Raw genomic sequence first — 23,797 nt, 5'->3', positions numbered from 1 at the left:
CTCGCAAAGCAGTCCCGAATGGCGATCCCGGAGTAGTTTGGGCCGTTTCTCCCCCGCTTCCTGCTCCTTTCCTCGGAAAACTCCGACAGGGGTTCGACTAGATGACCTCCAGGATCCCTCCCAATTCTGTTAATCTGTTATCTGGCCACCATCTCAAACCATCTAAGAATCCATATACTTTTTTTCAGATTGCTGGGGACAATAAGATGACTTTGTAAACTGCTCAGAGAGTATGGGAAAGCAATGTGGAGTGGTATATAAGTCTAAGTGGAATTGCTATTGCTATATAGTTTCACCCGAGCATGGATCCTTTTATGAGAAGTAAGATGACTATTCTGAACAAAACTCTTTCCACATTCCATGCATTTATTTTATTTTATTTAAGTATATTATTTTATTCATAAATATTTTGAATACAGTATACTGTCAGGGCATATCATTTATGAAAAAGCAAAAGAAAAAACAAATATTAACATATATACTAGTAACAACGATAGTGTAACAAAAAAAATTGTAACTCATTTCATGTATTAGCTTATTTATACTTTTTATGTTAATTATATCAACCTGTTTCTAATTGTCAACCCCCTTTGTATTTAATTCCTACATCACAATAATATTCCTTTACCTAATTTCTAATGGGAAATAACATTTCATCTATGAGCAAAGGTCTTTCCAAATCCCATACATTTATATGGCTTCTTTGGTCTGGATCATCTTATGAGAAATAAGTTTATATCTATGAGCAAAGGACCTTCCATATTCTGTGCATTTAAATGGCTTCTCTCCTGTATGGAGCTTTTTGTGCCTTTTAAGGGTACTGCTCTGAGTAAATGTCTTTTCACACTCCATGCATTTATACGGCTTCTCCCCTGTGTGTATCGTCTTATGGGAAATAAGATGACCTCTTTGAGTAAAGGTCTTTCCACACTTCATGCATTTATATAGCTTCTCCTGTGTGTATCATCTTATGGGAAATAAGTCTTCTTTTCGAGTAAAGGTCTTTCCACACTCCATGCATTTATACGGCTTCTCCCCTGTGTGTATCATCTTATGGGAAATAAGACTACTTCTTTGAGTAAAGGTCTTTCCACACTCCATGCATTTATACGGCTTCTCCCCTGTGTGTATCATCTTATGGGAAATAAGACTACTTCTTTGAGTAAAGGTCTTTCCACACTCCATGCATTTATACGGCGTCTCCCCTGTGTGTATCATCTTATGGGAAATAAGACTACTTCTTTGAGTAAAGGTTTTTCCACACTCCATGCATTTAAATGGTTTCTCTCCTGTGTGGTGAGTTTTGTGGCTTCTAAGGCCACTGCTGTGAGCAAAGGTCTTTCCACACTCCATGCATTTATATGGTTTCTCTTCTGAGTGGATCATTTGGTGTCTTCTTAGGTTACTGTTATTAGCAAAGGTCTTTCCACACTCCTTGCATTTATACGGCTTCTCCCCTGTATGGATCATCTTATGGGAAATAAGTGTACTCTATGAGCAAAGGTCTTTCCACACTCCATGCATTTATATGGTTCTCCCCTGTGTGTATCATTTATGGGAAATAAGACTACTTCTTTCAGTAAAGGTTTTCCACACTCCATGCATTTATATGGTCTTCTCCTGAGTGGATCCTTTGTGTATTTTAGGTTTCTGCTCTGAGTAAACATCTTTCCACACTCTGCATTTATATGGCTTCTCTTCTGAGTGGATCATTTGGTGTCTTCTTAGGTTACTGCTCTGAGCAAAGGTCTTTCCACACTCCATGCATTTATACGGCTTCTCCCCTGTGTGTATCATCTTATGGGAAATAAGACTACTTCTTTGAGTAAAGGTCTTTCCACACTCCATGCATTTATACGGCTTCTCCCCTGTGTGTATCATCTTATGGGAAATAAGACTACTTCTTTGAGTAAAGGTTTTTCCACACTCCATGCATTTAAATGGTTTCTCTCCTGTGTGGTGAGTTTTGTGGCTTCTAAGGCCACTGCTGTGAGCAAAGGTCTTTCCACACTCCATGCATTTATATGGTTTCTCTTCTGAGTGGATCATTTGGTGTCTTCTTAGGTTACTGTTTTGAGCAAAGGTCTTTCCACACTCCATGCATTTATACGGCTTCTCCCTGTGTGTATCATCTTATGGGAAATAAGAGTACCTCTTTGAGTAAAGGTCTTTCCACACTTCATGCATTTATATGGTTTCTCTTCTGAGTGGATCATTTGGTGTCTTCTTAGGTTCTTGTTATTAGCAAAGGTCTTTCCACACTCTATGCATTTATATGGTCTCTCTCCTGAGTGGATCCTTTTGTGTATTTTTAGGTCTCTGCTCTGAGTAAACATCTTTCCACACTCCTTGCATTTATATGGCTTCTCCCCTGTGTGGATCATCTTATGGGAAATAAGATTACTTCTTCGAGCGAAGGTCTTTCCACACTCCATGCATTTAAATGGTTTCTCCCCTGTGTGGATCCTTTCATGGGAAGTAAGTTTCCTGCTTGTCCTAAAATATTTTCCGCATTCCAAACATTTATAAGGCTTCTCTTTTGTGTCAATCTCTTTTTGAGCTGTAAGGAAGTTATTCCCAAGAGAAAGAATGAATGTCCCATTGTCATTTTGTCCATTTTGTCTTCTTATAGCATCTTCTCCTTTGTTTTGGGTTAAATAGTTTTCATTTACTTGTACTTTACCTTTGAATAGCTTCACACTTTTTCCAGTATATTTTTTCCTTATTTTCTCTTCTTGGGCAAGAAAGTCTTGCATCGGAGTATCAGTGGAAGATGAGCTTTCCTGAGTCCAATTCTTTGACTGGTTTCTCTCATGGCTTTCAAATTCCATTCGAATTCCAAACTTCTCCCTTCCATCTTTAGCACTGATCACTTGGAACAGTTCACAGGAATTTTGATTCTCCTGCCCATTATTACCTTCAAAGCAAAAGGGAAATGAAAATGACAACGAGGTTAGAGAAAAAGATCAAAGTGTAGAAAGTCAAGTGAATTTCCTTCTGAATTTCTCCAAAATCCCATTAGGTTGTATGTTTGCATGCCTACAGTGGTGTGATATAGACATGATTTCTATATTCATGAGCCATGAACGCTTTGAAAATATCTGGAAAACATCTCTTCCTTTACAATTATCTAAATATATGCAAATCTCACTCAGAATTAGTTCTGAGTTAAGGAATAGAATAGCTTAATTCCCTCTTCTTTGTGGCAGCCCCTGAGATAATGGAAAACTGCTATCATGTCTCCCCTAGTCCTTCTTTTCATTAAACTAGACATACCCAATTCCAGCAACCATTCTTTATATGTTTCCGTCTCTAGTCCGCTAATCATCTTTGTTGATCTTCTCTGCACTCTTTCTAGAGTCTCAACATCTTTTTTACAATCGTGGCAAACAAAACTGGATGCAGTATTCCAAGTGTGGCCTCACCAAGACATTATCAAGTGGTATTAACAGTTCACGTGATCTTGATTCTATCCCTCTGTTTATGCAGCATAAAAATGTGTTGAAATTTTTTGGCAGCTGCTGTACATGGCTACCTTATATTTAAATGGCTTTCCACTAGGACTCCAACATCCCTCTTACAGTTATTACTATTGAGCAAGGTACCACATATACTGTACCTGTGCTTTTTTTTTTTTTTTTTGCCTAAATGTAGAACCTTATTTTTTCACCATTGAATTTCATAATAATCAGCGGAAACATCCACGGGGAATTTAGAGAAAACTTAAGATTTATTGGGGCACTGCAGTATTTTAGGCCTGTGTTCTTTAAAGAACTGAGGGCTACATGACATCTAGGTCTTTGAAAACAAAGAGGCTTTCCTCTCTTTTGCCCTGGATCTGCTGCAGGCCTTGGTTAGCAATCAACAGAGGCCTAAAGCACTGTAGTGTGAGATCACGTGAGATCAATAGTGCTAGATTTCCCACTACTGATCTTGTGTATCTCTCACTACTCTTTTTCTGCAATGCACTGAAGTAGGCAAGGGAACCGAGGGCTTGCCACATCGTCTCAAGGTAGAAAACAAGAAAATAAAAGTGTTTGGTCTCCACGTGTCTCATTTATGCCCTCCCGGCATCCAGAAGCACTCTCCATGCCAAAAACGGGCCCATATTTGGCCTCCCAAACCCTCTGCATGTCCTATTCTCAGCCTTCCTGATGTCGCAGAGGGCAAAAATGGGACCCACAGAGGCCTCTGGAGACCAAAAGTAGGCCTGTTTTGCCCTGCATAGTGCTTCTGGACACCAAGGAGGGCAGTAACGGAACGCGCTGAGGATTAGGGAGGCCAAAAACAGGCCCGTATTCGCTTTATAAGACGCACAGTTATTCCCACCCACTTTTTGGGAGGGGAAAAGTGCACCTTATAGTCTGAAAAATATTGGTAAGTCCCTGCAAGATGGGGCGGGGGAATAGGTAGGGTGAATATTGTAGCGCCTCTACTGTCATTCGTAAGTGTGAATGATGATCGTGGTGCTGCAACACTCATAAATTTTGGGAGTGGGTCTCAATACTTGGAGGAGGACTGGTTGTAATTTGGAACGTTTGCTAAGTGAACTGTCCTAACTCGGGGCTTACCTGTACCCTAGGATGCTGTGAGTCACACTGCATGAGGCCTTTTTTCTTGAATTGCATTGGGAGAATGCTCTTCTATGGGCTGAGCATGAAAGTTCTGTTCTCACACAATTTGGGGAGGTTCCAGAGGACAAATGACAACACACTCCTCTCACACAACCTCCAAAGAACACATAAAAGCACACCTTGTTCTTTTCAGCCTCCATAGATAAGTTCAAATAGAAATGGAAAAATACAGATAAGAAACGGCACAGAAAGACATTGACTCTTTCCTTCCTTGGAGCATGACAAGGCCAGAACCTTTCCTTCTACTTCCCAGGAGACAATATCCGATTAGTGTTTTTTAAATAAAAAAACTAACTATAATCTCTCTTCTTGAACTCTGATTGGGGACTAGAAAACTCTTACCCAGAGAGACCACGTTCCTATAGTTTTCAAGCATGACTTCTGAATGCAGCGCTTTCTGGTCAGGATCTAGCTGAGACCATTCCTCCTTAGAGAAATACACAGCTACTTCTTCGAAGGACACCAAACCCTCCTGGACACGGAAAAAAGAACAGAAGAGGAGGATTCGCAAGATCTGTTCATCTTCATCATTGATTTAGACAAGAGGATAGAAGAGGAATTCATCAACTTCCGGTTTGGGCTTCTTCAGCAACGGACCAAAATCACGATCGTGCGCAGTTTTGATCTGTGCTCGCCGCTGTAGCGCCCCAAGCCGCCCGGATTTGGGGCTGAAACCACCCCGTAGAGGTGGTGAAGAAGGGGGAGCCGTCAGCCGGGTTGAGTAGAGCCGCATCTCTCCTTGGCTAGCCATTACTCCCTTTCCCAAAGGCGTTTGCAGCGGTGGTCAGAAATGGCCACCTCAAAGAAGAACCCGACCAGACAAGATTGTGCAGGAGGAAGTTTAAAGGAGAAAGCTTGACTGACCGGGTTGAATGGAGAACATCTATTTAAGGTACCTGGAACCTGAACTTTAAAGACTAACTATTCCTAAAAAAGATTTTAAGCGGCAAAAGAGAAAGTGAAAGAAATTGAATTGGCTTTTTTTCCTTTCACATTGACAGGTTTAATTGACTTGGAACGTTAAGAAAAAGAGATTTGAATAAAAAATTGTTAGTAATCCACTTTGACATTAATAGGCTATTTCTAGCTGAAAATAAAGTGTCAAAGGGATAAAGATTCTTGGATAATTTTAAGAAAAGAAAGAAAGCAGCGGAGGGAAAAAGGGAAAAAGGAAAAAAGAGGGTGGAATCTGGAAAATGGAGGAGGCCACCTGGAACTTAAAAAAAAATCGATAGTGGAATTTTAACAAGGCTTGCAAAAGATACATTGTAGCTGAAACTTTGTTACAAGATAACAAAGCTCCTGGAAAGAGAAAGTGAGAAAAGAAGTAAGAAACTGTTTTGTATTATTGGATGATTCCTGGAACTTTGGATGGAGAATCCTAATGAAACAAAATAAAAGCAATTGGGGGTTGTTTAAATTTTTTTAAAATGGCATCACTCCTTGAAGAGTTAAAAATGAGACTTAAAGAACAAAAAGAAGAAGCACAAGAGGGAAGAGGATCTTTTGGCTTCATATTTCAATTGTTAGAAATGGAGATCTTGAACTATGAAAAACAACAAGAAACGCTGGCAGAACAAGAAGGGTGGGACAACGAAGAAGCCATCTTTAATGACCAAGCAATTTTAAGTGGGGTAAAAAAGGGAAAGGGGGGAAAGGGAGTTAAAAACTTGAAGCACTGAAGCAACAAGAAAAAACAAACAGTAATCTGAAAAGTAATCATAATATCAGGAAGCAGAATGGAGGGTCACAGAAGGGAGAATCAGATAGAAAAGGGAATAAAAAGGGGAGGGGGAAGAAGAGAGGAAAAAGGGAAAGGAAAAGAAGCTACAAAGGACAGAAACAAGATGTAGAGGTACAGGAAAAGCGTACAAGAATTAAAGGTATAAACCTATTTAAAAGACAGACAATGGTTAAAATTTAACAAGGAGAGGATTCTGCAAGGGTGCATGGGATAGAATTGTTATATTAGAAATAGAAAAGGGTTAGAAAATATGTTAGATTATTAAAGTGATAGAAAAAATTTCTATTGGTGTGTAGTGGAATATTTGTTTGTAAAGAGAATAAGACTCTCAATGATTTAAAAAGAAAGTTTAAAAAAAACTGAAAAGAAACATGGAAGATCTTTATCAGTTGACAAGATGAACTTGAATAAGAAAAATAACTTTATTGACTACTATTAATAACTATTGTTTGGTTTTTATTTAAAGACAGTAATAAGTAAAATATGAAATATAGATGATTAAAGTGAAAGGCAACTGATATTACTAGGTAATGTTTGTTAAAAGAAATAGAAATGTAAAAGATTGTTATTAATATTAATGGCAGAGCTGTACTTGATTATTCCATTTGCTATTGTTATACATATATACACAGATATATATACATATATACTTTTTTCTTTTAAGAATTTAGTGTGTATTTTTAAGGGAATGTACCAAGCAGAATTCAATTGAAAATAGGTATGTGTTATAAAACAGAGGTTAGAAAATGAATGTTATAACTGTAAAGGTGTAACTTAAATGTTTAAACAAGATTTGAAAAAAGATACAAAGGTGTTACACTCCAGTCTAGTAATTACAGGGGAAAATTTGTGTTATGAGAAAAGATAATATGAAATTGTAAACAGGACAGACAAAAGTATAAAAACATTGATTAGATTTTAAAAATTAGAAAAAGATATGTAATTGAATTAAGAAAGGAATGAGATAATTTAAAATAAGGCTATAGGAAGTAAAGAAAGGGAAAAGCTATTGAAAAAAATGCAAAAATAGTTATGATATGGATTAGAATGTATAAGATAAATATGTATTGAGTTTATGTCTGTATGGAGAAGTGATAACCCGGGGTCACACTGTTTTCAAAAAAAGATATTTTATTTGTATTTGTATGTTTGTGAAAACTTAAATAAAACTTTTATTATAAAAATAAAGAGGAATTCATCAAATTTGCAGACAAGACCAAATTGACAGGAAATACCAACACTCCAGAAGATAAGCTCGAGATACAGAAGGATCGACAGATTGGGCCCCATCTAACAAAACGAAATCAACAGTGAGAAATGTAAGGTTCTACATTTAGAAAAAAACAAAAAACAAATGCACCGGCATAGAATAGTGATACCTGGCTCAACAGTAGTAAGTGCAACAGGAATCTTGGAGTCCTAGTGGACAACGACTTAAACATGAGTCAGCACTAAGTTTCAGTTGCCCCCCAAAATCCCAACAGAATCATAGGCTCCATTAAGAGGAATAGAATCAAGATGACATGAAGTGTTAGTACCACTTTATAATGCCTTGGTAAGACCACACTTGGAATATTACATCCAGTTTTGGTTGCCAGATGTAAAAAAGATCTTGAGACTCCAGAAAGAGTGCAGAGAAGAGCAACAAAAATTATTAGTGGACTGGAGGCTAAAACATATAAAGAGTGGTTGCTAGAATTGAGGATGTCTAGTGACATGACAGCAGTGTTCTAAGAAGCAATGGATGGAAACTATTCGAGGAAAGAAACAGCCTACAAGTAAAGAGAAATTTCCAGACAGTGAGAACAATTAATCAGTGGAATGACTTCCCTCCAGGAATTATGGATGTTCCAACACTGGAGGTGTTTATGAAGAAATTGGACAGCCATTTATCTGAAATGTTATAGGGCTTCCTGTCTGAGCAGGGGGTTGGACTAGAAGACCTCCAAGATCCCTCCCACCTCCGTTATTCTGTTTCATTGTTCCCAAATTCCCAAAGCAAAAATATGCACTAAGTTAAATGGCTGTGCGTCACCCAAGTCCTAATTTTAGGTGAGCAAGTGGGCAAATCTGCAAGTTGCTTTCAGTGAAGAAATATTTGGGGAAGTTTTATCAAGTTCACTGATTCTGCAAAACCTTCAGTGCCTTTCAGCAAAGTAATCCCACTTCTGGATCAAATGATCTATCACTCTGTCTATCATTGATTGATCTAGTAGTCTGAGCCATTGGCTGAAAGGAAGAAAGCAAAGAAGAAAAAATGCACTGGGAAAGTCATTTCTCAGCCTTTGCAAAGCGGGAAAGTTTGATTTCCTAATTGAGGTGCAAACCAGAGGACTGGAAATTATTTTGTAAGCCAAAGTACCATGATTACATGCTCAACACAGCCACTCTGGAGAGAGCCCTCTGCACACCCGCTTCACTTCCTGAAGGAAGAATAGAAATCTAATATCTTTTCCCTTTCTTACTTGATTTGGAGCTTCAACTGCTGTTTGATCTCCATCATAAAAACCAGAAAGCTTCATTCTTTGTTTCTCTGTAAGGAATAATTTCCAAATCCATGATTAACAAAATAGGAGGAGGTATTCTACAGAAGAGAAGGGAGAGCGAAGGTAAGAGAGATGGGGAATTAGAGGCTATTCCATTACCTCCTGAAGTGTCTTGACATGGATTTTCCCAAGGGATCCTCCTGAAAAATAGCTCCTGAGGGGGATTTGATGGGTTCTTCTTTCCCTCAGGATCTCTGATCTCCACAGTGCAGCACTTCAAATAGGAGGAAGGAAGGAAGAAGCAGAATTAAGGTCCGTCACAAGACACAAAGTGGATTCTTATATTTGGAACACAACCTCAAAGCTCCCAATATCCATCCGTGTGGCTGAGTGAGAAAACAATGGAACATTGTCCCCCCCCCCCCCCCCTCCTTTTTTTTTTTTTTTTTTTTTTTTCCTTTTTTTTTTTTTTTTTTTTTTTTTCCTAAGCATCATAAATAAAAAAAAGAACTGGTGAATTGCCACATATTATCAACGTGGGAGAAGTTTGGGAAGGAGGGGTGAAGCATTCAAACACTATTTATTCCCTTCCAAGCTCCCTAAAGCCTCCCACCTGCCACTGGAGCTGCTCCTTCTGCTCCTCCGCCTGGCTCAGGAGGAAGCCTTCCGCCAGGGCCACCGCCTGGGAGCTGCTCTCTGCTCCACACTCCTGCACCCAGCCCTCCATCTCTGGGGGCAGGAGAGCCAGGAGCCGCTCCAGAACCACCAGGTCCAGCATCTGGGCTTTGCTGTGTTTTCCTGGGTTCAGCCATCGCCTGCACAAGTCATGGAGTCGGCTGCAAAGTTCTCGGGGACCCTCAGCCTCCCGATATTGGATGGAGCTCCAGGGCGGAACTTCTGAAGGGAGGATGGTTCCCTCCTGCAGGACCTTCTGCTCGGTTCTGGTCCAGCTCTCCCCACAGCTCCCAGGCTGAAGAACCATGGGGCCTTTTCCGCTCCCCTCCTTGGCCAAAGGGGGTGTCTCCATCCTTCCTCTCATCAGCAGAGCAACTCCAAAGGGCTCCTGGGACTCGGGGTGGTGGTCTCCAGGGGCCTCTTCCTTCACGGGACCATTTCTGGGGAAGCAAGACAGATCCCTGCCTGACCTTCCACTCCCTTCCTTCCCCCACAGAGGAAATCCTGGCTTGCAAAGGATGCCGAGGGCTCCGAGGTTCCGGATCTGGGAGGGAGAGAAAAACCGACGCCCAGGATCAGAACGGGGGATTCAACCCTTGGACCCCCTTCCCCCAACCTGCCCCGAACTCCAAGCTGCTCCTTCCAGCACAGGGCCCATCCCATCCCACAGCAGGGCCGGGAAGGAGGCAGCTGTAGAGCCCCCCCCCCGCTTCTCTCCCCCTTCGGAGATAGGATCGGGCCCTCGGGGAGTCCGGTGCGAATCCTGCCTCCTCCTCCGCCAGCTTCTCTTCTCTCCTCTCCTGCTGAGCCTCCGCCAGCCCACCCTTCCCGCTCCTCCACATAGAGAGAGCGGCTGGGGATCACAGGGGCACGTCTGGATGTCCCCCCGCAGGCTCTCCACGCACTGTACCGCCCTAGGGGTTGAGGAGAGCGAGTGCGGCGTCCTAGAGCGGCAAGGCTCAGTGATGTCACTTCCTTTGCAGCCGCCTCTGGGAAGGCAGCCGTGACGTTCGCCCTCCAGTGGTCCAATGGAGAAGCGCCTGGAGTTCCCTTCACTTGGCGGAGTGCGCCCCCTAGTGAATTTAGGACAAAGGGCCAGGATGGTAGAAAGGGCGGGAAAGAGGAGCGCATGGGAGGGGGGAGAGGGCGGGGATGATGGGCTTGGGAGTAGGAGGAAAGGCCCCTTTGCGTGGCTCCCTGTCAGACAAAGGCTTTGGCGTCTGTGCTTCTTACCCCCTTTTATATGAACCCAAATGCCTCGAAGGAGGATTTCGTCTTTCTTCTGTGCCATCTCTGGAGCGGTTTGATTATTTCTCACCGATAAAGTGCAACTCCACCTCCGCCTCTTTCATTAGGTCCCCTTCTATATTTACTGAGAGGAGAGAAGAGAGAAGTCTTCTTTGTGGATATGTGAGATATTGGAAGATGCCACGATATCTCCCCTTATCTTTCTTTTCCTGTCAGCAACCGTTTTTTAAAATATCTTTTAGCCTCCACCTTTGTTCCTCTTCTCTGCACTTTTTCCAGAGTCTCGAGATCTTAATCTATTTGTTTATTATACAAAACACAAAGAAAAATAGAAATAGGAAATTAAGGGAAGGAGAAAGAGTGGAAAAGAAAGTCTGAAGTACAAGAGAAAAAAGGGGGGGGAAGACAGTGCAAGATTTTTTTTAAAAAAACCATTTCAGCCTGATAATTGAATCTAATGGACAAAAGCAAAGTCATTTTGGGTCTTTTTCTTCTGAACGCTTTATATGTGAAAAATATCCCATTTAATGGGTGGAGAAAGAAACCGCACAAAGGCTCCAAACTCCCTGTTGTGGCTGAGTGAGGGGCGGGCTCCCGCCTGAGGGGTTCTGTGTTCTGATTGGTTGCTGAGGGTGGAAAGGGGGCGTTTCCCTTTTTCCCGCCTTTTTCTTCTCTGGGCTGTTTGAGATTTACCTCAAGATGTTCCTGACGCATCTTTCAGGATGTTCCTGACGCATCTTTTTCTCCCCTGAAGGGAAGTGGGGGCTCTCCCTGGTTTAGCTGAGGGTTTTCCGGAGCTTCCCTTTGGATGGGGGGGGATGTCTGTGGGTGAGCCCCAACTTCTCACTGGCTGCGGGGCTGCCCCTCCTCCCTTATCATCTAGTGTGCCAGCTCTTCCTACTGCACAATCTTCATATTTAATGAACACACGTACGTGTGTGTGTGTGTGAAAGGAGGAATGCGTGGAGGGTTTTTTGTCGGACTTTTGATCTGGGCGGGGCCAGAACGAACTGACGCACCAATGGGAATTCTCGCTGCTGCAGCGTCAACAGTCTCCGGGCAGAGTCTTTTGTGACTTCACCCGAAGGAGGAAGGAGAGTTCAGCGCGGACAGTGAAACTCTGAGGGGCAACCCTTCAGTCTTTGGGGGCTGCAGCTCAAGGGCGGGAGGTCAAGGCAGGCCCTGCGGGGACCCTCCCCTTTCTTTGCTCTTTTCACCATCCTCAAGTAGACTTTCCTCTGTGGGCAGGGAGGGGTGGGCTAGATGTCAGTTCAGGTCCCCAAACTCTTATGGTCAGAAAATGAATCTGTCCTTGGTCAGTTTCCTTGCCTTCTTTCTCCTCCTGCCTTCTGGAACTTTGGAGACAAGACAGGGAGGGAGGGCTCCCTCTTACTCCCCACCCCAGTTCAGATCAACAACTGCCCTTCTTGAACCAAAAACCGACCTACTATTTGCGGGGGTCAGAAAACCCCACAGCGCTGGGGGTGCAACCGGCCTCCAGCAGCCCCTTTGCCAGGAAGGAAGCCAAAGGCAGAAGTTTCAGAGGGGGGGGGCAGGGAGGGTAGTGACCCCACGTGATTGGGGGAGGGACACTCCCATCATGTGTGTGTGTGTGTGTGTGTGAAGGCCTCCGAGGACTCCCCAATCTACCCTCAAGTCCTCGTGGGCTGTGGGGCTGCGCCTCCCCTTGTCTCATCCACCGCAGACCCACTCCACGCCGTATTGAGGGGAGGGCAAAAGGAAGTCCACACTTCCCTCCAGGGTTGACATGACCCCCCCCCTGGAGCCGCAGCCCTCCAAGATTGAAAAGATCCCCCTTTCTCAGCTTCTCTCTCTGTGCTCGGAACGATCTTCTCTTGGGAGGCTCTGCCCGGAGACCGATGACGCTGCAGAAGGGAGGATTCCCATTGGTCCTTCCGCTTTCCGGGGTCCTCCCAATTCCGAAATCCGAAGAAGATTCTTTGATCTTGTCTTTTATGTATGGATTGCATAGTTTCTTATCTGTAAACTGTCCAGAGTCCCTTTAATAGTAAATATTTATAATTTGGGTTAATAAATCATACCAGACAAACAATCAGAAAACAATACTGTAATTCAGGAGCTCTCAAGAGGAAACCATCCCCCTCCACCATCCAACACTGGCCAGGCAAGGTACTGTATAAAAACAGAGAGAAAACCTCACTCACTTGTGTTGATAATGTTGTCTAGCCAGGTAATGAAATGACTGCTAGCAAACGGCTCGGCTCAGCACTGAGCTACATATATTCTTTTTTCTTAGACTACTATCCATGCCCAATCTTTGCTTGGGGAATTTGTTGAACAAAGGGTATGAGATGCAAAGCCTTCCTGGATGACTAATGAAGAAAAGTTGTTTTTCCCCTTCATTTTCCAGGGTCTTGTATCCTTTGAGGAGGTGGCTGTATGTTTCTCCAAGGAAGAGTGGACTCAGCTGGATCCCCGCCAAAAAGCCCTCCATGGGGAAGTCATGAGGGAGAACCTGAGGAATGTGGCCTTCCTGGGTAAGGGCACAGGCAGGTACAAAAGGCATTTTGTGGAACCAGCTCTCTGGCCTAAACTCAACCACACCTTATATCTGAGAGAAGGAGAAGATAGACTCTACAAAAATTCTCCTCTGCTGGTTCTAAGACCCCTTTCACTGAAGCACAGACTGGTTGAGGGACAGTGCTGGAGGCAGAGATGGGCCTATAAAGGGGAGGGGCTACAGCCTCCCTTTGTTGACTAATTAAAACTGATCCTTGGGATTGGACAGAGCAAACTGGACACAGCCTAGTGAAGTCAGGCGTAACTGAGGTTATGGGGCTGGACTATACAGACATAGTTTTTTAATAGATCAAAGAGATACTTTTTTCCTAGGGGGTTACTATCTTCTGCCGTGCAGAGCTCTACTTGCTTCTCAGGATCTTTTCTTGACTGATAAAAACATTACTTGGCCTTGGTGTTTTATGGCTGAGCTGAGAGTTTTATCTTTCCTGGGAAAGTGTTTTTTTGTAATGAAAGTAAAACACCACATACTTTGACACCACATAGTGAGCAGTGCTTTGTTTGTCCTGGAAACATACAGGACTTCAGATTGTTTTCCATCTAAAACAAGAACTTATTGGTAAGAAGAGAATGTGTGGGGAAAGATATCTAGTGCAGAATAAAGAGAAATTCATCGATAGCAAGAGGCAAATATACTAAACCAACGTGCAGAATTGTAGATAAATGGTTTTTAAAACTGTTTCTACTACCCATGAAATATAAATTTCCATCCCATGCAAATTTATACCAATAAAATTGATAGGAACCTGCAACAAGTCTCTAAATTTGATAAGCTTTAATTCAGATTGTTTTATGTAGGTCAGAATAGCCTATAAAAATATTACCAAGGTTTTTGGGATTTGCAGGATTGGAATTCTCAATCATGTTAACATGTTCTTGGCTGTGGCTGTGTGAGCTGTTCAACAACATCGTCTCCACGGGAAAAGTGCCACACGACTGGTACCGCAGCACCACTGTTCCGATCTGGAAGGGAAAGGGCAGCCCAGCGGACTGCTCCAACTACAGACCGGTCAGGTTACTGTCACACACTATGAAGATCTTCGAACGCGTCCTCGATAAGCGCATTCGGGACATCGTCGACATCAGCGTCAATCAGGCCGGATTCATCAAGAACTGCGGCACCACCGACGCCATCTTCGGTGTGCGGATGCTGATGGAGGCTCACAGAGAAGAAAATCCCGCTCCACACCGCCTTCTTGGACTTGGAAAAGGCCTTCGACCGAGTCCGCACTGTGGTAATATATTTTATTAATCATTTTATCATTTTCTGTAAGGCCTTTGTATAACTAGCAGTAAGTCTAGGGAGATGTGGGCATTCTTGGTGGGGGTAGGTGTATCTTTGCTCAGAGTGCCTCATTCTGTTTTGATTCTGCCAGTTTAGAAGGAATAGGAAAATGGGTGAAAGTTCAAGGTACACAGTTGTGCTTTCTCATGGGACTTTCCAAACTTTCCCATGAGACTTTCTGTGGCTGTATGATCTCATCCTAGCAAGGTAACATCTGGGACTTTCCAAGATTGTGTGTTCTCATGCTGGTGAAGTAATCTCCTGTTGAGGTCATTGTTTTCTGAATATGCATACTGTATTTTTGCTTGTGTTTTTCTCAATAAATACTGCTACCTGAGTGCTCTCAGGGTTGGCATTTTCAGAGACAGTTGTTCCCTGAGTCTCATTTCAAGTGTCAATCCACCATAAATGGTGACCCGACGTGATAGCTTGGAAGGCTATACGTTTCCCGCATCCTATACTCATCGTCGCGGACGTCGACTGGCCCTCATCTTCTTCGCTGGACGAAGATAGATTCTTTCGTGAGTATGGGGGAGATCTCTCGAAGGCTCAGAAAGAGCACATCAGGGAATTGAGAGGATCATTGGGAATAGTTTTGGGTTTGGAATTGGCAGTAGGGGTTGTGCTGTAGGAAAGAAAGAAATTGAGGACTTACTACAGTATGTTTGGAAAAATATTAAGTCATATCCGGAGGAGGTAGTATTAAAGTAGAGTCCTGGAAAAGATAGGGAAATTTTTGCACGAGGAACCTCGTGCCCCTTCTTCAATTTTGTTAACCTGGAGGGTGATTATGGATGCGTTAGCTACTTATGAACAACCGCTCCTAGCACCCCCGAAGAAGGTTTGCCGCTTTACCATGCGGTACGTTTGTTGCCACCGACGGCACCTCCAGATAAATCTGGGGGACTGTCCGGCGCTAGAAATACTTTGTCAGAGGATAAGAGTTTACCTTTAAGGGTTCAGGTGGATGCAGTTACTGCAGCTATTCAAGAAGCAAAGAATAGAGGGGAATTATCAGGAGATGATTTGGTGGAGTTTGGAGTAGAAGTTCAACTTAATCCAGTGGAAATTGTCATGGATGCTGCATTAAATCCATGGCGGGAGTGGAAGCCTTTACAGCTCAGAATTTTGAGGGAAGTTAAGCAAGCAGCAAAAGAATATGGTGTTAGAACGCCATATACTCAGGCATTGTTAGAAGCAGTTGGTTATGGAAATAAAATGATTCCGGCTGACTGGAAAGCTCTGTTGAATATGATTTTAACTCCAGCTCAATATTTGGTGTTAGATCAGAAATGGAGACAGCTGGCAGTCCAGAGGGGAACAGCAAATGTTACCCCAGATCAGCTTTACGGAGCTGGTAATTTTACAACAGTGGAACAACAGAGAGATGGTATGCCTGAGGAAGGGTTCATTCTTCTCCCACAAATAATTTTTCAAGCCATAGGGTCTCTCCCTGACGGCGAAGGTGGTGAGAAGACCTTTACTAACATCAAACAAGGGAACAATGAACCCTATGAAAATTTCATTAGCAGACTGAAATTGGCTATTGAAAGACAAATTGATAATCAATTCGCCCAGAAAGAGTTGCTTTTTAAGTTAGCAGTAGAACAAGCTAACACAGATTGCAAAAAGATTTTAAATCCACTGGTAGCAAGTGGAGAGCGAGAAATCGCGGATTTGATTAATGCATGTAGGAAGGTTGGGAGTCAGTCTTTTAACATGGAAACTTTAGCTCTGGCTTTGCAAACAGGACATGCTCAAAAGGGAATTGTTTCAATTGTGGGAAGCCTGGACATTTTAAAGCGCAATGTCGGGCTCCTGGAGGAGGTCAAAGTCAGCAGAATAAGAGATCAATGGGACAGGGTGTTCGTCCTAAATCAGTGTGCCCAAAATGTAAGAAAGGATACCATTGGGCATATCAGATGCTCCTACAGTTTTTACTGATGGAGGGAAAGTTTTTTGGTGCTTGTGTTTGGAAAGATAAATCTGGAATTTGGCATACAAAAGTGACTTCAGAGCAGAAGTCTGCCCAGCAGGCAGAACTTGCTGCTGTAGTTTTGGCTTTTCAAAATTTTCACAATCAGGATTTTAATTTAATAGTGGATTCATTGTATGTGTATAATTTGTTACCCTTTGTAGCAGGTTCTTATTTGTCTCCTGGAATATCACCTGATATTTTAAGATTGCTTTTGCTGTTACAAGGATGTTTGGAGCAGCGTGTGAATGTGTGTTTTGTTGCTCAAATGCCACGCTCAAGACCATGTTGACTAAATTAAATAAAAAAGGAGGGAAGCTCCTGGGGCTTCCGGCGATTCAAGATCAATTAAATCTAGCTTTGTATACTTTAAATTTTTTAAATTTGTCTGGTAACCCCCCTGCGAGCGCGGCCAGCAGGCATTTTTCTTCTCCTTCTACAGATGCGGTGAGACCTCGGGTGTTGGTGCGGTTTCTTCCGGATCCAGCATGGGTTCCTGCTGAGCTGATAACATGGGGACGTGGTTATGCAGCAGTTGAATATCTTGGTCAAATTCGTTGGGTTCCTGGTCGGTGTGTTCGACCTGATCATTCGCAGGCACCTGTGAAGGAAGTTTCGGAACAGCAGGATGGCGCATCTGTGGTTCCTGATCCTGTTGATTCTGCCTAATCTGTCCTGGGCTGCTCGGGTGCGGAGAGAGCAGCGACAGCATGTTCAGCGTGCCGGAGATTTGGGCGATGATTTGTGGACCGATAATAATTACATTAAAGATTTGCGCACAACTGCCAAAAACTTGAACATCACCAATTGTTGGTTGTGTATGCACCTTCCTGGGAGAGTGGGAGAAGGACTAACATTGCATGGAGTGCCTTTTGAGGAAAAAGATTTAATAAAGAATGCAACCTGGAGAAAACAGTTGTCTTGTGCTACAACAGAGCAATTCCAGATGTTCAAAAAGAAAAAATGCACACATTATAATCGGAATGTGACGGCTAAGGTCAAGGTGTCCTTAAAGGGAAGGGCGTATGTATGCTTCACCCGAAATGACTCTGGAGGAACTTTCCTAGGGAATTGGTCCAGGTGTAATGTCACTTTTCAAATGCCAACCATCTGTTATAATAGCAGTGTGCAGAACTATACCTGTCTCCCTCAGTTCAATTCTCCTCAGTGCTATATGTGTCAATATCTTGAGAAGATGAAGAATGGTTCTGAGGTAGCCGGGGAGCCTTGGGCTATGGGGAATGATGTGTGGTTCCTATGTGGGGAGTATGGGTATCGGGAGGTTCCCGGGAATTGGTCTGGGATATGCACATTGGGGTATGTAATACCTGTAATTTATAAACTGGATCAGTTGCCGGAAGGCAGAATCCGCAACAAGCGTGAGCTGGAATCAGGTCTAACCAGGGGAGGTAATCTATGGACACAAATTTCTCGAGGTCTTATCCCGCCTTTGGGAATTGCTATGAACTATAGGGATATTCATATTTTAAATAATTTTACTGTTGCTATGTTTAATGATACTATAAAGAATATTAAGATGATTAATGTAGAAATGTCTGAAATTCGTAAAGTTACTTTGCAAAATCGATATGCTTTAGATATTATGTTAGCTGCTCAAGGAGGAGTTTGTGCTTTAATTCATTCGCATTGTTGTGTTTTTATACATAATTATGAGCCAAACATTACAAAGACTGTTCAGGACATGGAAGATCGTATTGCTCAGCATCAATCTGGAGCCGATGGGTTTAATGCATCATTCTGGGACAGTCTGTGGTCCTGGCTTCCTGATGGATCATGGTTTCGCTCCTTATTGCAAGGGGTTGTTATTATTATTGCTATATGTATCTTATTATGTTGTTTTATTCAATGTATTCCTAATCTATTACAAATGTGTACCTCAGTCTTCCGGCGTGTGGGATCAGGTCATGAGGGAACTGTGTACTATGCCACTAAAACACCCCCTATCTTTGAATAAATAAAAAAGGAGGGAATGTGGTAATATATTTTATTAATCATTTTATCATTTTCTGTAAGGCCTTTGTATAACTAGCAGTAAGTCTAGGGAGATGTGGGCATTCTTGGTGGGGGTAGGTGTATCTTTGCTCAGAGTGCCTCATTCTGTTTTGATTCTGCCAGTTTAGAAGGAATAGGAAAATGGGTGAAAGTTCAAGGTACACAGTTGTGCTTTCTCATGGGACTTTCCAAACTTTCCCATGAGACTTTCTGTGGCTGTATGATCTCATCCTAGCAAGGTAACATCTGGGACTTTCCAAGATTGTGTGTTCTCATGCTGGTGAAGTAATCTCCTGTTGAGGTCATTGTTTTCTGAATATGCATACTGTATTTTTGCTTGTGTTTTTTCTCAATAAATACTGCTACCTGAGTGCTCTCAGGGTTGGCATTTTTTCAGAGACAGTTGTTCCCTGAGTCTCATTTCAAGTGTCAATCCACCATACGCACGATCTCATCTGGTACGCACTGCGAGATCATGGCGTGCCCGAGCTGCTCGTACAATGGGTCCAACTCCTATACAGATGTCACAAAAGCCGTGTAAAAGCGGCAGCTGGGATATCAGAGGAGTTTAATATCACCGTCGGCGTACACCAGGGCTCTGCTCTCTCACCACTGCTGTTCATTCTGGTGATGGATACAATTACACACGACCTGTACACGCCCGCCCCATGGACGCTGCTCTACGCCGATGATGTGTTCCTGGCCAACCCGTGCAAGGCTGAACTCGAGCACCTAGTCCAACAGTGGCACGACCGCCTCGAGCAGTTCGGGCTCCGGCTGAACCTAAAGAAGTCCGAATACCTGACCACTGACAACGAAACGACAGGCTCCATCCACGTGAACGGGCAGGAGCTACCGCGCGCCTCCACCTTCAAGTACCTAGGAACTACTCTTGGGGAAGAAGGCCTACTACAAACTGAGGTGGCAGCCAGGATCAACGCAGCGTGGGGCAAATGGAAGTCCGTCACGGGCGTCCTCTGTGACAAGAAGATGCCGATGCGTCTGAAGGCGAAAATCTATAAATCTGTGGTGCGCCCCGTGGCCATATACGGCGCAGAGTGCTGGCCGACGACCAAAGAAGTCGAAAGCAGACTCCAGACAATGGAGATGCGAATGCTCCGATGGTCGGTAGGCCTCACCCTACTCGATCGCGTCAGGAATGAAGAAGTGCGTAGACGGTTCAACGTTGTGCCCATCCCCACGGTCATGAGGCAGTCCCGGCTACGATGGTTCGGCCATGTGAGTCGCGCTAAGGAAGAATCCATCATCAAATCTGCGATGAAGGTGACTGTCGGAGGAGCGAGACCGCGTGGTAGACCTAAGCAACGCTGGATGGACACGATCAAGGCCGACCTAGAGATCGCGAAGGCAGACCCGACATACGTGGCAGACAGAGAGGCGTGGAAGCAATACTCAAGGACATTAGCGGACCTCGCCAGAGTGCGAGACAAACGCTGAAGAAAAAGAAGAAAAAAGAAGAAGAAGTTAACATGTTCTTGGTGATTTTTTCACCCTTCTGTGAGTTTTAAACACATACTTTTTTCTTTCTCTCTGAAGATACTGTTGGGCAAGAGAATGTGTGCTGTAGGCAAATACTAAAAGCTCTCAGACGCAAAGAAGGAAAAGACCAAATCGAACTAAAAAATCACGAGAAAAACCAGTCAGAGGACGGAAGCAGAAAGTTTTCTGCTCTTCAGTGTGATGAAATTCAAGACAGAGCAGCCCTGCACCTTTCCAAAGGAAAAAGGACAAGGCGTTTTGGGAAAAGTGTGAAAACATGCAGAGAAAAATCAGATTTAAATGAACATGATCGAACCCACACTAAAGAAGAAGATCATCAAAACAGGGAAGATGAAAAAAGTTACAGCTGGACGTTCATTCTTTCGTTACGTGATAGAATCAACATGGGGGAGAAACCCTACAAATGCAGAGAGTGTGGGAAGAACTTCAGGAGCAGCAGCCAGGTTACTTCCCACAGGAGGATCCACACAGGGGAGAAACCCTATAAGTGCCTGGAGTGTGGGAAGAGTTTCAGTTGGAGCAATGACCTGACTTGCCATAAAAGGATCCACATGGGGGAAAAACTTTATAAGTGTTCTGAGTGTGGGAGGAGCTTTAGGAGGAATATTCAGCTTGCTTACCATAAAAAACTCCATGCGGGAGAAAAACCATACAAATGCATGGAGTGTGGAAAGAACTTCCTCTGGAGCTATCAGCTTACTTACCACAAAATGATCCACACAGGAGAGAAACCCTATAAATGCCCGGAGTGTGGGAAAAGCTTCAGGAGGAGCAGCGAACTGACTTCCCACAGAAGGATCCACACCGGGGAGAGGTCTTATAAATGCATGGAGTGTGGGAGGGGTTTCAGGGGAAGCAGTGAACTGATCTCCCACAGGAGGGTCCACACAGGAGAAAAACCTTATAAATGCACAGAATGTGGGAGGACCTTCAGGATGAACAGCCAACTTGCTTCTCATAAAAGACTCCACTCGGGAGAAAAACCGTACAAATGTATGGAGTGTGGGAAGAACTTCTTCTGGAGCTATCAGCTCGCTTCCCATAAAACTATCCACACAGGAGAAAAACCTTATAAATGCATAGAATGTGGGAGGACCTTCAGGAGGAACATTCAGCTTGATTACCATAAAAGACTCCATGCGGGAGAAAAACCGTACAAATGCATGCAGTGTGGAAAGAACTTCCTCTGGAGTTATCAGCTTACTTACCACAAAATGATCCACACAGGGGAGAAGCCTTATAAATGCATGGAGTGTGGGAGGGGTTTCAGGGGCAGCTTACTTCCCATGCAAATATCCACTCTAGTGGGACTCCCTAGACTAGACGTACCTGGTTCTTTTTATACATACATTGTCTTCTTGGTATGAACTAAAAAATTTTTTTAACTGAGCCATGAATCCTGGCTGCCTTATTTTTTTGCCAAAACCTAAAACCTACACCAAAAGTGAGAATGAATTTGCTGGGAGAAGATTTCTAACAATAGGGGTAGGCAGTTTATATTAGATGAATTGGCTTTCAATGGGCTTTTGCCATGTTAATGTGTCAACATTGTTGCACCCCCCCCCCCAAAAAAAACCATAGTGATTTAGTTTATGCTTTATGATGTTCACAGTCTCAGATGTTTTGACACCAACATACAGAATTCAAGTAATCCTCAATTTATGACCACAGTCGGGATAAGAATAAGAATAAGGCAGTTGTTAAATGTGCCCAATTTTACAATTTTTTTTGCCATGGTTGTTAAGCAAGTCACTGCAGTTATTAAATGAAATGTGTTTTTAAAATCCGGCTTCCCCCATGACTTTGCTTGTCGGAAGCTGGCGAAATGATGACCCCAGGATAGTCTAGCTCCATGATGGCGAACCTATGGCACACATGCCACAGGTGGCACGCAGAGCCATTTGTGCCGGCACGCGAGCTGCAGGCAAACTTACCTCATTGCGCATGCACAACTGATTTTCGGCCAGTTTGAGGCCTTTTTTGGCCTCCCAGAGGTTTGAGGAAGGCGTCTGCAGGCTTTTCAGGGCGAAAACTAGGCCCATTTTGTCACTTCCTGTTTTTCCAGAAATACTGGAAGTGATGAAACGGGCCTAGTTTTTGGCCTGAAAAGCCTGCACAAGCCTTCCTCAAACCTCTGGGAGGCCGAAAAAGGCCGCAAAGTGGCTGAAAATCAGCTGTGAGGTGCAGTGCAGGCAAGGGGGCGGTGGGGAGTGGGTGGGTAGGGATTGCGTGCACATGCATAGGGGGCATAGGGGAGGGTGCATTGCCTTCTTGGGTGCTGGCACGTGAGCGCGAGCGTGCAAGCGCGCGCACAATTTTTGGCACAGGAGCTCAAGAAGGTTAGCCACCACTGGTCTAGCTGTCATGAATACTTGCTGGTTGTCAAGTGCCCAAAGCTTTATTATGAGATTAGGGGGATGCTGATGAATCTAAATATGAGGACCAGTGTTGTAAATCAATTTTTTTCAGTGTCCTTATAACTTTAAACCACTGCTAAACAAATGTTTATACGTTGAGGACTATCTGTATGGGAAACAAGTAGAGTGAGCTTAATATTCTAATGCAGAAGAGCAAATACGTTTGTCACTGGCATCACTAAAACTTGGGGGAATGACAACTATGATTGGCATGTAGCTTTGGAAGACAGCAACTTAGGAAATAATGTCACCAAAAGGGAGTCTTACACTGTACATTGAAGGAATATGCCTGTGCACAGGTTCACTGATCGAAGCATGAATTCTGTTAAAGAGTGGTCAAAAGTAAAATCAAAGAAATGGAACGGATCATAATTCTCAATAGACCATCTGGGAGGTGGAATATATGAGCAAGGACTTTTGGTGTCAGGTAACCAAAGTTTATAAGAGGCACTTCATAATAATTGAGATGATTTCAACTACTCTGACATCTGCTGGAATTCTAATTCTTTTTTTTTTTTAAAGAATTTTTATTTTTTAAAAACAAACATACACATACAAAACATAAAAACATAAAACCATCTTCCATTTTATATACATACTGCGGCTTTGCTCCGCATATGGAAGGCTTCTCACTGGGTGGTCGAATGCATCAAGAAAGACACCAACGCAAGTTCTATCTTGGGTGAGCTGCCCCGATCAGAGTTAGGGGAACTCTTTTTATTAAGAACATACAAAAGAGGTGAGCTCCATCCAATCATTATGTTACATGCGTAGGAATGTTAGTGGATGCATCGCATCTTCCAATCACAATGCCATGGTAAATTTAAACTAGCAAACCAAACTGCATTTCAGTTAACTGCCCTTGTGACGTGTTTAATGGCCTTGTTCCTGGTACCTGCTTTCAGCCTACGTGAGACCTGGCATGTACTGGAACTATTGAGGTTGCTCACGTGAGGCTTGGCACACAATGGAATTGGCCCATTGCAGCAACATACAGTGTGTCAGTTGGTTACAAATCTTTTGTGCTATCCTTGTGTAGTCATTACTCACAGTTTATATCAATTTTCACATTGTCAAACTAACATATACTTATATATTTATCAGTTATTAATCATCCATGACTAAACTTCCATCATTTTATATGAGATATTCCAAATTTTATCTTAAAATTTATGTTATACTTTCAACCAATGGTTATATATGTCTATATTATGCTGGAATTCTAATTCTAATTCTG

The 23,797-nt window shown here is 43.2% G+C and overlaps 3 protein-coding genes and 1 pseudogene across 4 annotated transcripts in view; 2 read left to right on the top strand and 2 right to left on the bottom strand.

Moving 5' to 3' along the window:
* Positions 1–10,202, bottom strand: part of LOC113429654 (uncharacterized) — a 219,888-nt gene extending 209,686 nt beyond the window's left edge. The window contains exon 1 of the mRNA XM_087953395.1: positions 10,017–10,202. Within this exon, the coding sequence (XP_087809521.1) occupies positions 10,017–10,202 (186 nt within the window). The remainder of the gene's footprint in view (positions 1–10,016) is intronic.
* LOC113427353 (uncharacterized) overlaps positions 1–23,797 on the top strand; it is a 256,359-nt gene that overhangs the window by 67,910 nt on the left and 164,652 nt on the right.
* LOC113430889 (uncharacterized) lies at positions 371–10,077 on the bottom strand (annotated as a pseudogene). Its single transcript, XR_015747156.1, has 6 exons — positions 9,478–10,077; positions 9,024–9,138; positions 8,844–8,911; positions 4,977–5,106; positions 1,694–2,917; positions 371–1,614 (listed from the first exon to the last, which is right to left on the bottom strand). The product of XR_015747156.1 is annotated as an uncharacterized LOC113430889 (transcript).
* On the top strand, positions 12,842–21,510 carry LOC148131805 (uncharacterized). Its single transcript, XM_087958850.1, has 2 exons — positions 12,842–13,306; positions 20,180–21,510. The coding sequence occupies exons 1-2, from the start codon at positions 13,138–13,140 to the stop codon at positions 21,508–21,510; spliced, it is 1,500 nt and encodes a 499-aa protein (XP_087814976.1). The 5' UTR covers positions 12,842–13,137.

Source organism: Notechis scutatus, chromosome 2 (genome assembly GCF_049901735.1).
Source record: "Notechis scutatus isolate UNSWTSFEM ecotype Mainland chromosome 2, rNotScu1.2, whole genome shotgun sequence".
NCBI classification, from domain to species: Eukaryota; Metazoa; Chordata; class Lepidosauria; order Squamata; family Elapidae; genus Notechis; species Notechis scutatus.
The sequence above is the reverse complement of the archived record's forward strand: the minus strand, read 5'-3'. Positions and strand labels throughout refer to the sequence as shown.